The following is a 15230-nucleotide window of genomic DNA, read 5'->3' as shown; positions in this document are numbered from 1 at the left end:
ATGATAAATAAGCTTCAGAGAATGCCGATTTCAGCCAAACGCGGTAGGGTTTGTAGCAGATTTTAGATAGGTTTTGGGGATGGGTTCGTGACAAAAGGTCATGAATTAGCAAAGGATCTGTTTCATTGGGATCCGTGTGAAAACCACTGTTTTGTGACGGATAAGAATTCGGATATACACAGGGGTAGGTGCCTCACTAAGCGGATTATACCCTTCATTAAGTCCCATGATAGCCTGCCGCAGTTTCAGCATGCATGCTACGATGGACAATGGACTTCGGTTCATCTCAAAAGAGCTCATTGCACCAAATTGTCCCCGGGTTCGCCCACTATTGAAATACTGGGGGATAATGAATCGCCAGTTGGCTTCGAGATATGACGCTGGCCTAATAAGCCAGTCGTGGTATGTTCGAATCTCGACTGGGGGAGGCTGTCAGAGTCAATAGGATCGTAGCAACTGGCCTTGCAATTGTCCTGCACTCTAACAGCTGGCTGCGAAGTCTGTCGTATAAAAAAAACAGAAGGTCAAGTTTCGATAACGGAATGTAACACCTAGGCTTTGCTTTGCTTAGCTGATGAAGCGAAAGCTGAAGATGAAGAGAACAGTCACCAGTGACGTAGGTCAGATGAGGAGTTCGAGGTGTCGGCTGGCCGGGGCCGTGACTGGGGAGGGTGTGCATCGGCTGACGAGCGGTGTCAGCAGTAAGTTTTTTCATGCAATGTAACATAATTTCCTATTTTTCATCCTTAGAAACTGTTTCGATTAAAAAATTATTCAATGCGGGACACTTTCCGGGACGCTTAGTAATTCGGGACAAGCCATCCAAATCCGGGACAGTCCCGCATAATCCGGGTCAGCCTAGCCTATGGGCAGGAACGAGGAGTTCACGTAGGACTGCTAATGCAGGTTCAATTTGACAAAGCTGGTGCGAATGTTTATCACGCAAATTATTAATTTACTGTATTGCAATAAATGGTCTGAAAGATTCCTATACATTTAGACAAGAATACAAGAAGACAAGTTTAAATTTCTTAAATGCCTATGCTCTGTATATCAGCTTTATCCGATCTTGCTGAAAACGTAAAATATCATTGGACGCACAATCTGCGTTTTTATTTACAACTGGTTCACATTTGCCAATTTCTTTGAAAACAAATGATGCATAGCACCATTCATGGTGACAGGTTGATTTGAAATATAACTATCTTACGAACAATTAGTTAAGATTATGACAGTTAAAATATCATCAATAAGGTAACGTTTTCTGCACATTAACAGTTCTCTTTGGCGTTCTGTTAATCAGTTATTTAATACTTGACAGCAATGCAATCGAAAGTATGTAAACAATTTTAATTGTAAACTAATTGCAAAGCATCATTTAAAACACCTAAAACCTTTTTTCGGATCAGACAGTCGCTAAATCCTCCTCACAATTGGAATTGTTGCATGACGTCACATGCATGAATGTTCCGTCAACCCCTTTTTCATATAAGACATCAGATTTGAATAAATTCTTGCAAAATGTTAATACAATCGGGTGAAATATAGAGTTAATCGGTCACTTTATTTGTATTTGTTCACTTTCAGGACATCAAATTGGACTAGGTTTGACGCGGTCCTAAGAAATCTGGTTAAGACGAGAGGACTTTATCACTTTTTCTGGCGTGCGTCCCAAGCACAGATATCAAATAAGTATAAGTCTGAACGTCGTAAAAAATTTTCGACCTGTTCGGCCAAGGGGACTTCGTCGCTGTTTTTTCCAAAAATAAAGTAATCGAAATTACAGTAAACAGATGGTATGTTTAACTGTCGTCCCTGCTTGTGAAGCAAGGCGATCACGAAGAAAATATATGAGGATATATATGGACCTTGAAACATTTCGTTAATTTTCACTAATTAGTGACTGAAAAAGAAAAATATATTAGAAATCACATAATTGTTACAGTCGATTGGTATCTGAGCCATGATAATCAATTGATAATAGGCAGAGCTATTAGCGTTCAAAACCTGTCATATTTTCTTGACACTCGCATTTTTTGATATTTTGGAATGACCTATTCCAAATCTTGTCGTAAGACGTAGACCTACGTCAAATTGAAGAAACATAGAAATTGAAGAAACATCGTTAAGCACGTTTGAACATTTTAAGCACGCTTAAAAAAGTATAAGCTTATCGTTTACTCACTAACGATAAAGCACAGAAATACAGTGCAGAATACAGCATACACCCGGGCAACATTATAATAGATCAATAATGTTGTGGTCAAAGTGATAAGCCCATACAAAAAAAACATCATTAAACAACAATTTTTGCAACAACAATTGCCACCATTTTATGTTTAAATCGTCCGATAAGAGCTATCCGTCCAATTTTTCGACATCCTGCGGTAAGACGTTGTTCTATGACAATAAAAATATTGTTCAATTCATTCTATAACCATAAACTTTTTTTATGAACATAATGAGGGCATCATAACTATTTAGAGCATGTATATGGAAACTGACTAATATTTAAGCATATTTTTGGAAGTGAAATATTTTGTGTTGGCAAAAACGAATACTTTTGTTGCCAAAATCGGTCCGTGCCAAAATCGAGGCATGCTCAAATCGAACCATGCCTAATTCAAAATGCCACTGTTATCAACTGTATTAACAGCCTACTTCTATTTAGGTTTACGTCACGAGCGATAAAATTCGACTATACTTTTGTTAAACTTTTGTTTCGCACAACACAGTATACCCGTCACATTAAAAAATGTAACCTATATTAGGAAATTCAGAGCTAAACTGGAAAAAATAAAAATAGTAGGTCTTAAATATACTCAAAATAGTCGAAATCTATGGTCAAAGCCAAAACAAACAACCAAAAGTTGGTCTGAAAAATGCTTTTCTACAAGGGGCTGTCTCGTCTGGAAAATTAAAAAAATAACAAAAAACAGCAGATGGGACGTGTTATAGACACGACCTTATGGTTGACGTGGGACTACGTTAGACGTTTTCTATAAAACATCGCATAAGGAAACTTATTTTGCCGAATTTAACCCAAGTACAACCAATATTGCGTTAAAAGATAAAAAACCAGGTAGCATGAAAATGATAAAGATTGCCTGTCACTATGTGCGGCCGGAGTTACACAGGTGCAGATATTGTTGTTCAATTCATCAATTTCAACTTCAACTTCAATTTCAAGTTTCAAGTTCAACCGATCAATTTTGCCGGAACTTCGCCCGATTAAGTTGTTTTGTTCCATCACGAAGGTCAAATTTCGTAAAACAGCTAAGATATTACTAAGCTACAGCATTCTTTTGATGGGGGGAGGTGTGCAAGAATTAGAAATATAAACTTATGAAACTTTTGAAGATAAGCCTTCATGTTTTTTTTGTCTCTCATAACGAACTTATATTTTTAGTCGTTCTCAAGATATATAGGGTATGTTGCTATATTGAAATCGAAATTTTTAATTACCTATTCCCGTCCTATCCAACACAAATTATTAAAAATATCAGCATTTTTATGCCACACAATGCAAAACTAGTTGTTCCAAAATATTTTAGTTAGTTGTCTATCATACGCGATCAATCAAAGTGAGCTGAGATCTATTTAAATGCTTTTTATCCTTAAAGAAGTCCTACCAGCCAAATTTCCTACGTTTTTTCGTGCGACGAAGAAGTCAATGTCGACTAATCGTTTTAATTTCCGTCATTCATAAATGAAAATAACTCACGCAAGGCATTGCCGTTATTCTACAGCCAGGAAAACTTGCCTGACCTGCAGAAATTTTGCAGAATAACATTTGTCATGCCGTCCTACACAAATACATGCGCGTTAGCTTCGTAAACATTGTTGTGATTTTTAGTTCGGACGATGAAATATTTTGATGGACGGATTTTAAAACGGTACGACGAATTTTAGAAATAAAGTCAGTTGCGTAATTTCAATAATATGCTTTAATAATCGCTTTTCAGTGATTTCAAAGTTCACGGATCGGAAGGTAAGTATGTTTTAGTCAAATCAGCACAAGAACTTTTGGAGTATTCATTAAATCCTTCCAACAAATGATGAAAATTAAAATGGTTTTACTTATTACGACGGGAATTAGAAAAAAAACCTATATATGATGCTTTGGAAACACGATATTAGGAAAAACGCAATAGAAGTTTTCGTTCGCTATACAACAACTTACACCACACTCGGCCTAAACAGTTTTTCGAATCAATCCAAATGTGTTAATCTTCCGATGTAATTAATAAAAACTTGATTTGATGATCAGAATACGTTGTCCAAAAATATCGTCTATCGCCGATTTTTGCTCTCCCTTTTACATCATTACAGTGTAAACATTGAGTTTTCATGGTCAATATAATTTTTCGATTTCCATGACCAATGGCAATCTTCGATTTATTTTTCAAAGGAAAAGATAGTCGATCATTTAGATATTCGAACTGGTTGTGTTTCCGAAAAATCCGGTCAATTGATTAGCTTTCTTTTGGTAGTAAACTGATTGTAAAAACTGTCTCTAAATAAAACTTGACAGCACATTCAATGATAACTTTTAGCGATGAAGATGGAATTATTGGCAATTACCATTTAACGACTCTTTAACCCATTTCTGTCGAATGACATCATTTAACGGCCTGCGTTTAATCGCGTTTATAAGCTGTGCTGTCGTGTGTTTCATCTGGCTATGTGCAAAATTCTTCTTACCTCTCTCACCCTATGGTTTGCCTTCGTGCGGACAGTGTACGACGTTTATGACACATTAAACTGTCAAAAGGGTTTTCAATTTGTACACTAGTATACATATTCCATCTCCCAATTTATTACATGAGCTCGCATTTTGCTCAACACGATGGAACTCGTTCCACGCTTAATTTTTTATAGGTAGGTAATGTAATCTGAACCAGTATCATTCGTACTCCGATTGATTTGAATCGATAACGATTGTGCTGTTCCATTGCTGGCACTAATTTTTATGTTTCAAGAAGTTTTGCAATATACCGTTCTGATTCAAACTTAGAACAGTCTCAAACTTCGAACACTTCTGAATAAAATGCTCGTTAGAATCGCTAATATGATTAAATATTATGCTTATTATACACCACCATGTTCGTTAGAATGTCCTCTATCCGGTGAGGCATGACAGTGAACTGTTGGACTGCTTGTAAGAAATCAGCAGGCGCTGGAAAAAAGAAAGAACTCAGATTTTCACTTCGTTCGCATACTCTTAGCGTTTCGTGCAAAAGTAGTTGTTTTTTTGTTTGCATTATTTTACCAATTTTAGAATGTTTACCTTCCAACTAAGTGATTATTAGATAAGTGCAAGGTATTTATGTACTAAAGCATAGTTAAAATACAATATTTCATGCATTATTTTAAAGATATTAGATAAATAAAAAGTGTTCGAAGTTTGAATCACGTTTTGAGGTGTGATTCAAACTTCGAACACCCACGAATAATATCCGGTTTCTCCGGGTTTTCCTTCAAGAAAATTAATTGTCTGCATTGATAAAGCTGTAGATAGTAAATTTCCTTTAGATGTGGTTCATGGAGCTCGAGAATATTAGCAATTGACTTCAGAAATATGGATTGAAACTAATTATTGTGTAAAAAATTTAAATAACACTGTTAGGTGGATTTAAAAGGACAGTATTTAGAAAAAGGACGTAATTTCACTTATTTAAGTTGAATGACACTAAAAGCATTAATACTTTTCACAGTAATGCAAGTATTCGATGTCTGAGATTGAAATATTCGAGCTTTGAATGTCGACCATGAAAGTGTCCGAAGTTTGAATCAAAACCGAACAGCAGTTTTTTAGTGTTTTTCATTATAAAATAACATTTTATCCTCATTTTTAAAATTTTCCCATAAAAATAAATAAATTGTCATGCTATTGAACAATTCATGGGGGTAGAATAAAGATGTTTTCGAACATTTTTCTTTGAAGAAAGTTTCAGCATAGCTTAAGTGTTCGAAGTTTGAATCAAAACGGTATGTCTTTGAAAAAGGCAACTGCTTTACTGATGAAAATTTTCTGTTTATCCGAGGAGCAGTTGGGAAAGTATCAGTTTGAATGAAAACTCTAAACTGAGCCAACTACATATGCCGCAAATTATAAACTAGCACTAAAGGCCCAAACAGAATGCTGCGTCAACGCATCCGTCAGCGTCAATTTGGCAATAAACCCATGGGAAAACTGTCAGAATGACGCCGACGGACACGTTGACGCAGTATTCTGTTTGGGCCTTAAGACGTGCTAATTCAATTAGTATATGATTTGTAGTAAAATGTAATATGAAACTTTAAAACGATAAGCACATAACATTCATTAAATTGGATGTACCAACAAAAATATATAGTTTTGAAAATCTTATGTTCAATCATTCGATATATTGTTTTAAAACTCAACATTAATTATAAAACTTTTTACTAAAAAGCGAAATAAATGCATCCAAATTTATTTCAAAACCGTCCGATTTGTTTTTCGCTTCGTAAAATGCGCTGTAACTGTCGAACGCATTTTTCCCCCTAATGGCAGATGTTTAATCAGTAAACAACCTTTCTTTTTCCGTTTTTCTCCACCACCTTGCAAGCAAGACCGAAACCCACTACGTCATTATTGTGTTGTTAGCGTAACGTCGCTAGTTTTTGGCTCCCGAAGGTGGTACTGTGATGTGGGTTATTTTCGAGGTTAGTGCGCTTGTCTATTTTTGTACTCTCTACCATTCCTATCATATTCGCGCAGAGTTTTCCCAACCCCGGAAGGTGTGGAAAGAAAGCGAAAGTTAAAGTTCTGGCCGAGCAATTATAGTGACAGAGCGCAGGAGGAAGTCAGGTCAGATCAGGCAGGGCCGGCCGGCGGCGCCACTGAACTGTGTCGATTTTTAAACGTTTTCGCAGGAGTGTTTATTTACCGAACACAATGTACAGTTTTTACGCCACCGCCGGCGCGCTGCCCGGAAAGTGATAGTCATTATGGATGGAAACCATGTGGACTTGGACTGAATATACTACATTATTGGTTGGGAAAACATGTGGTGGTTAAATGAGCTGCAGCTCGTGCCGACAGAATCGAAGCATGTGGCGGTGTTTCTTTCCCGCTAATTATAGCTATCATACTAATTATACGGCAGTGAGGGTAATCGCGATGTTGCAATATTAGCTGTAAATCAAACTTGAAATTTTGTTCTTCGATGATATTTTTGCGAAACATTTAACGTTTAACACATGCGATTCTCTGTGCTAATTGCACTGGGGAACGCACCTATGATTGCAGAAATTGTGTTTAAAATTTCAGCACAAAACGATAACCGCCTTCAGGACAATCTCGTTACGACAACACAGACACCTCGCCAAAAACAGCACTGCGCTGTCAGTGCCAATTTGCGCGATGAACTTCTGACACTGGCCATCGGTCGGTGGCGCGCTGTGGCTTTGGCACTGTGCACTGCACTGCACTGCACTGGCTCTGGTATAATTTTCCGTTGCCGAAGAGCAGAGGCAAAGCGACAACGGGCGCTGCGGCGTCAGTTTGCTGCAAATCGATCCAACTCATTCTACCTTTTGCGATGAACCGGTTGGGAACGGCTGCAGGCAATACATATGTCGGTATATGTACATGATACGTGTGGTAATGGCCCGTTTCAACTGTAACTAAATTCTATGCAACTGTACGGCAATCAACGCGTATCTCTGACAGCCGGCCCATACTTTTCCAAGTTTCTGCACAGTTGCCCCCAGCTTGGAAGTGGGCCAAATTTAATGCTAAATAGCAAAAGTCGAAACCATAATCGAACGCCGATGATGATGATACTTCTAGATTTGTTTGGCTTAGGTGAATGTACCTATACTACCTACTAGCCAAGAAATGTGTCCAGTGGTTTGTACATGAAAAAATCTAGGACCCTGTTTTAATGCGTTATTGCCGCATGTAAATAACTCTGCTACAAGCGACAAGCGAGGAACAGGGGGAATTTGGGATACAGAACAGCTACCGGAGGAGTGGAAAGATGAGATTATCTACCCGATCTACAAAAAGGGCAACAAGTTGGACTGTGAGAACTATCGATCGATCACCGTTTTCAATGCCACCCACAAAGTGCTGTCCCAGATAATTTTCCGTTGACTGTCACCAATCGCGAACGGATTTGTGGGAATTATCAAGCCGGATTCGTTGAAGAACGATCTACAACGGATCAAATATTTACACTGCGATAGCTCCGCCCAAAAAGACCATGTATACAGAACTCCCACGCACCATTTGTTCGTTGACTTCAAAGCTGCACATGATACCATCGACCGAAAAGAGCTATGAAACATCATGAACGAGAACGGCTTCCCCAGGAAACTGATCAGTGCTGTGTTCGGATTTAGGGTCTACAGACCGGCCTTCCCCCGTTAGATGGTTAAGTTGGTAAGCCGGTTGCTGATGTTCGATAGCACTGGATCAGCGAATGTCAACATCTCACGGTTACACATTGTCGGATGCAGAATATCATTTTTGTAACTTCTGCTGAATGTAAAAAAATCAGTGTGTGTTACTTAATCTACAATCTTAAAATTAATGATAAATATCTTCAAATTAAGATAAATTATAAATAGTAAAGTGACCGTGAAGACAGTCCTGGCCAGCAAAAGTTACATTGGTGCAATCGAATTATTTTCACACCGTCGTCGTCATCATCGTGTACCACACCATGTCACCGCTTCTTGTAACAGGTACGTTCAGAAGTGAAAATAGCACGGAATGTTTCTCGTCCGGAAACAATTAATTAGGCCTGACAGCTTCGTGCGTAACGTTGTTGCACTGCCGTGCTGCCGGGATCGCCACGCGACGAACAGTGTTCCGTTCGTTTATTACTCCCACTTGGTCCCGGGGCCTGGCTGTCTGTGCTCTGCCAATTGACCACACAAGAATCGCGTGCATATTTCACTTTGTATAGGCACTTGTCGCGTGGCACGATGACAGCAGCGAGACTTCACTTCGGTAGCGCTTTATATGGGTGCTGTTTCCAAACGGCTGCTGGGAGCGGGAATGAAAAGCTGCATCTCTGGAAACGAGGAAGTTATGGATGTTGTTGGTTAGCCAGAGGAAATACATGGGAAGGATTGTTTCACGTGCGACAACATATGTGTCTTACATAATCAACCCGTTGGAACGAACGGCCGGCAATTACGATAGTTTGGTGCCCTACCATTGTTTAATTATGAATTATAGCATTTGATCCTTGGCCGGAGAATGTCGAGAAACTGACATTAATTGAAATTTTAATGTCACGTAACTCGTCACTGTCAGTTTAAACTGTGCCGCATCAAAAAGCACAACCAGAACAGCACCTGTTGACTAGACTCAATTAGGCGATGTTTATTTTGTCAATATTTGGCAAACGGTGCTAAGATGTTGGAAATAATAATTCAACAGCGTGAATTTAAGATGTTAACTCATTAGAGCTTTCCAGTGAGTTTTGCATTGTTCACAAACGCATTTGATATAACCACGCTCCGGTTACTACGATATCCCAAATAAACTAACTGATACCTAGCAATGCATCTCTAAACGGTTCGACAACCTAGCTTAATATTTACTACCAGAACGTCAGAGGTTCAAAGATACGCATAAACGCAATACGTACGATGAGCTGTTCATTGTGCTTTCAACTACTAAATATGATATTGTTATTTTGACTGCAGCCCGGCTAAAAGATGAAATATGTTCACTCCAACGTTTTCAAGCTAAGTAAACTGTCTAACGCAAAGATCGGCATCCATCTGTAGAAACACGAGGTGAAGACGTCTTTATCGCTCTGATTTCAGCGTAATCTAGAAAATATCTACTCTGCTCTTATTGTTATTAACTTTTTAGTCAAACCATGACGCAGACCGTCTACTATTTGATGACTATAAACCAATCTAGCCTCGTTTGGAAAGGCACACTTTTTAGGTATGCTTTGCTAAATCTAAGGTTCAGTATACGAACAGTCCCGGCGTAGTGGTTAGCATTCACGCCGAGTACCCGGGTTCAAATTTCAACCCCGCAGAAGTCATGAATGACCCAAGCGAACTGTTAAAGTGACTATAATCTAACAAAAAAATAAAAGAAAAAAGTATACAAACATGCTGGTCGAAAATGTTGACCAGAAATGATGGCTAACTTGGGATCGACCAGCATGCTCGGTTGCGTGCGAGTTCCACGAGCCTGGTTAGCAGAGAAAATGTTGGACTCCGCGCTCGGCTGGTACAACCCAATCAGTATTTTGTTCATTTCGAACCCAACATATGCGTACGTGTGTGTTGGCCTTAACGCTGCTGGACGGCATGATGCGATCCCAACTTGATCTTTTTAGGTAAATCTAGAAGCCTCATCACACGGTAAATATTTTGAAGCATAAAAGCCACAGTGTTAATGTCTACATGCAACATCCACCGGTTCCATATACAGTGGAACCCCGTTCGTTTGAACGATTCCTCATGCAAACTAACGGGATTAGTTTTTAATTTGAACAACTGGCAACCCTTAATATGCTGAAGCTTGTATGAACTGGCCGCCCTGCTCTTTATGTAAAATGTAAAACGGATTAAACACGCTAGATCAGTACAAACAAATCGTGTTGCATAAGCAAATGATCTCATGTTAAGTACGACATTTGAACCATTTTTAGTTTGCACGCAGGGACCGAAAAGGTTACACTTTTTCTATACATTTACCAGTATGCAATGCCATATCATACTCATAACCAATACCATCTTCTCTGTACTGTTTCTGTATCGAGAGATAGGCTCTTGTAAGTGTAGAGACTAGCCCGTATACGTACATGATAATAAGCAAACATTTTCGTACGTGCGTTGACGATTCATACAAAATGTCGTGTAGAAATGACATGCATTTGCCGCTTTTTGCTTATATCCTATTTGTTTATTTGTTTGCTTGTTGGTGTAAAAATCATCGGACATATTGTGGTCTTAATGATAAAAGATACTACGTATAACATAAAACACATAAGGTTATATTAGATTATCCACGCAGTCGCTGTCTAAATGCCGTTGCTGTTATGTGGAATTCAAATAATGTCGCCACCGCGTTGAAGCTAGCCGACATGAAGCGGATGGGGTCATGTTGTCCATATGCCACATTACGCTGTGGTAAGAATAATAGATTCCTGGGCCGTAATGATCTTTCTGGTGCATATAAGTTAAGCTGCTGCAAAATGTTCGGGGCATCGATTTCACCGGACAAAATTTTCCCGACAAATACGGCTTGTGCTTCGAATCTTCTTCGCTCTAACGTTTGTATTCCGAGTAGCTGGCAGCGATCCGCGTATTCTGGCAACTGGTATTCATTACGCCATGGAAGAAAGCGTAAAACATACCGTACAAATCTTCGTTGCTCGGTTTCAATTTTTGCTATCCAGTTAGCGTTGAATGGACACCAAACCACTGAGTTAGACTCAAGAATAGAGCGCACCAGCGCACAATACAGTGATCGAAGACAAATAGGATCCCGGAATTCTTCAGTGATCTTGCAGATAAATCCAAGCTGTCTATTAGCCTTGGCAACTATTTCGTTGTAGTGTGGCCTAAAGGTGAGTGACGTATCCAGAGTTACACCCAGATTACGAACCGTATCTACTCTAGCTACAATCTGACCACACATAGTATAGTTGAATGTAACCGGGTTAGACTTGCGATGGAATGAAACCGCACAACACTTCGCGATACTGACGGTTAGTAGATTATTGGAGCACCATTGCAGAAAAATGTTAACTAAGCGCTGGAGCTCTAAGCAGTCAGCAGTATTTCTGACAGTTTTAAATAGCTGGATATCGTCTGCATAAAGCATGCGGCAATCTTCTGGAAGCAGGAGCGATATGTCGTTGATAAACAGCATAAAGAGCAGCGGTCCTAAATTGCTGCCCTGTGGAATGCCGGAGAGGTTGGAGAAATACTCGGATTGCACTTTACCCAGTTTCACGTAGAGCATTCGATCTAACAGGTAGGATCGAAGCCATCGTTTAAGGCTGGAGCCGACACCTAGTTTATCCAGTTTAGCCAGTAGTATGCTGTGGTCAACACGGTCAAATGCAGCTTTTAGGTCGGTGTAGACAGCATCGATCTGGGCACCTACGCTCATGGTTTGTAAACATTTTGCTGCGAACTGCACAAGGTTTGTAGCAGTGGAACGTTTTGGATAAAACCCATGTTGATCCAATGAGATGTAATGCCTACAACTGGCGAAGAGGGCATCATGTATAATTATTTCAAATACTTTCGAACATGCGCAAAGAGATGTGATGCCTCTGTAGTTTTTTACATTTCGTTTGTCACCCTTTTACAGTTGTAGTTGGAATAGTATGGAGAAGTGATAAAGAATGAGGTGTATTGGTGACCTTCTTATTTCAAACCGTGTTATTTGGGGGAAAGCTGTGTGTTTGGTTTACGTACGCAACAGCAAAAGAAAATGCAAAAAAGTGTCTCTAAGACTGGTAATATTATCTCACCGATACCGAAGAGCAGCAGGATTGATTTGCTCTTTTCACTTCTTTTGTGCTCTTTTGACTACAGCACCTCAGCCAAACAGAATTCGAAAAAGTGTTTTATAGGACAAGTGTAGAGTTACTTATTATCTATAATATTATTGAAGAAAGTATAGTTTAATCTTTTGTATTTATAGCGTTACAGAGCTGCAATGCCATTGGTAGCAAAAAGAGTGCTCTTTTGGCTACCAGCGGGGTATTAGCCCCATAGCGCAATAAACATAAAAGATAAAACTAAACTTTCTTCAACAATATTGTAGATAATAATAAATTCTCCGCTTGGCCCTTGCATCGCTGTTTTGAATTTGGTTTGACTGGGACGCTATAGTCAAAAGAGCAAAAATAAAGTGAAAAGACCAAATCAAGCCTGCCGAAGAGTGTGCGACACGTAGAACAAAAGGTGTTTTCCTTGTTCTTCGTTTCTTCTCGGTGCTTGTGTACCAGTAACGTGTCGCGAGACTGGTAGCAAGAAAAAAATGGCAAATGTTCAAATTAAAAAGTTTTCAGATTGAAAATGGTCAAACGAACGGGAGTCTACGGTCATGCCATCTACAAGTATATTTTGGAGAGTTTCATGATGCAGGGAAGTTTAATTTTTTCGAAGCTCCCTTCTGTGGGCTGGGTTGACATGAATATTTTGAACAATGCATCTAGGGGCCTGAGGTAAATGGTGGTGAGGCATACGAACGCAAGAAATGTATTCTAAGCATACAGACGTTAGGCATAATGGATGTGAGGCATAACGCAAGTGACATTTTTATTGTATAATAGCTTATTAAACCATTGTACAGCTAATTCCTGTGGAACAAGTGCTTAATAAGCTATTATACAACAAAAATGTTACTTAGCGCCGACAAATTCAACAATCCGGTACGAATTTCCAGACAGAATTTTCGGAAGTAACGACTCCTTTCGATGAGAAAGAGGTAACTAATTTAATTATTTCTTCAACCGACCCAGACCCACTTCCATTCATTTCTTCACTAAGACAGGATGCGACTGAAATTTTAATTTATTGTCAAAATTTCAAGGCAACTGAAACAAGCTGAGACGCAAGCGTAAAAAGTGAAGAAATTTTCGGAAGTGCCTTTAACGTATTCAGAGACGACAGAAATTTTCTTGAGTCTCAAAAGAAGTCGGGTGGCGGGGTCCTCATAGCTTTGTCGTCTAATTTCAATTCTGAAACTATAATGACAACAAAATTTAAAGAATTTGAGCATGTCTGGGTGAAATCACGTATAGCAGGTGAAACACATGTATTTGCCTCAGTGTATTTTCCTCCAGACCATGCTCATAAATCGTCTTACGAAGCATTTTTACAAATTGCCGAACAAATCTTACAAAAACCGCCGAACAACTGCCTCCTGAGGTTAAAGTTCACATCTATGGAGACTTCAATCAACGCCATGCAGACTTCATTCCGGACTCTGAAAATGAATGTATCTTACTTCCAATCGTTGGGGAAAATGAAACCTTGCAGTTCATTTTTGACAAAACTGCTAATTTGGGTCTGAACCAAATTAATAAAATTAAAAACCAACAAAATTGCTATCTAGACTTTTTGTTCACAAACATTTACGAAGACTTCTGTGTGACTGAATCATTAAACCTACTTTGGAAAAATGAGGCATTTCACACAGCAATTGAATATTCTTTATTTATACACCAATAGCAAAGACCCAACGATTGCGAATATGAAGAAGTTTTTGAATACGATAAAGCTAACTATGAAAGTATTAGAGGTAGACTAAACTGTGTTAATTGGCAACATATTCTCAAGAATGAAGAAAATGTCGACACTGCTGTAGACATATTTTATAAAATTTTGTTAGAAATAATGATACAGAACATACCGTCAAAGAAAAGAAGACATCACAAAAATTCAAAAAGCCCAGTCTGGTATAACAGCCAAATTAAGAATCTAAAAAATCGCAAACAAAAAGCCCATAAAACTTATAAAAAACACGCCAATAGTGAAAATTTAGCAATATACTTGGACATATGCAACCAGCTTAATTTAGCAATCAGCAATGCATTTGAAGAGTACAACTCAAAAATTGAACTTGAAATAAAGTCCAGTCCTAAAAACTTCTTTAATTACGTAAAAACCAAACTAAAATCTGACAACTTTCCATCCATAATGCATCTTGATGAAAGTGTTGGGGATAACTCGGAAAAGATTTGTAATCTGTTTGCAAAATTTTTTCAAGAAATCTATACAACATTTTCTGAAGAAGATCGCGATCGCGACTATTTTGCATTTTATCCGGAATTTTCAGTGGACATAGGTGTCAACCAACTTCATGACCAGGACATTTTGCAGGCCTCAAAAAATTTAGATGCCTCAAAAGGCCCTGGACCCGACGGAATCCCTCCAGTTTTCATAAAAAATCTTGCAATGGAGTTTACAGCTCCTTTGTTTTGGCTTTTTAACTTATCACTGGAATCCGGAATCTTTCCAAAAATATGGAAAAGCTCTTTTCTAGTACCTGTCTTTAAATCAGGTAGGAAATCTGACGTACGTAATTATCGTGTTATTGCCATAATCTCTCGCATTCCAAAACTTTTCGAAGCAATTATTAATAAAAAATTATTCCTGCAAATTAAAAACAGAATTACAGAAATGCAACACGGTTTCTTCAAAGGACTCTCGACTACGACAAATTTACTGGAATTTATTGACTATTCATTGAATGCAAT

At 38.6% G+C, this 15230-nt stretch overlaps 1 protein-coding gene across 1 annotated transcript; it reads right to left on the bottom strand.

The window, feature by feature from the left end:
- Positions 1–11011: 11011 nt before the first annotated feature.
- On the bottom strand, positions 11012–12127 carry LOC128740439 (uncharacterized). The gene has a single exon (XM_053835978.1). The coding sequence runs from the start codon at positions 12125–12127 to the stop codon at positions 11012–11014; it is 1116 nt and encodes a 371-aa protein (XP_053691953.1).
- Between the last annotated feature and the right edge of the window lie 3103 nt (positions 12128–15230).

The sequence above is a fragment of the Sabethes cyaneus genome, chromosome 3 (assembly GCF_943734655.1).
Source record: "Sabethes cyaneus chromosome 3, idSabCyanKW18_F2, whole genome shotgun sequence".
Lineage (NCBI taxonomy): Eukaryota > Metazoa > Arthropoda > Insecta > Diptera > Culicidae > Sabethes > Sabethes cyaneus.
This window is presented reverse-complemented; position numbering and strand designations above follow the sequence as displayed.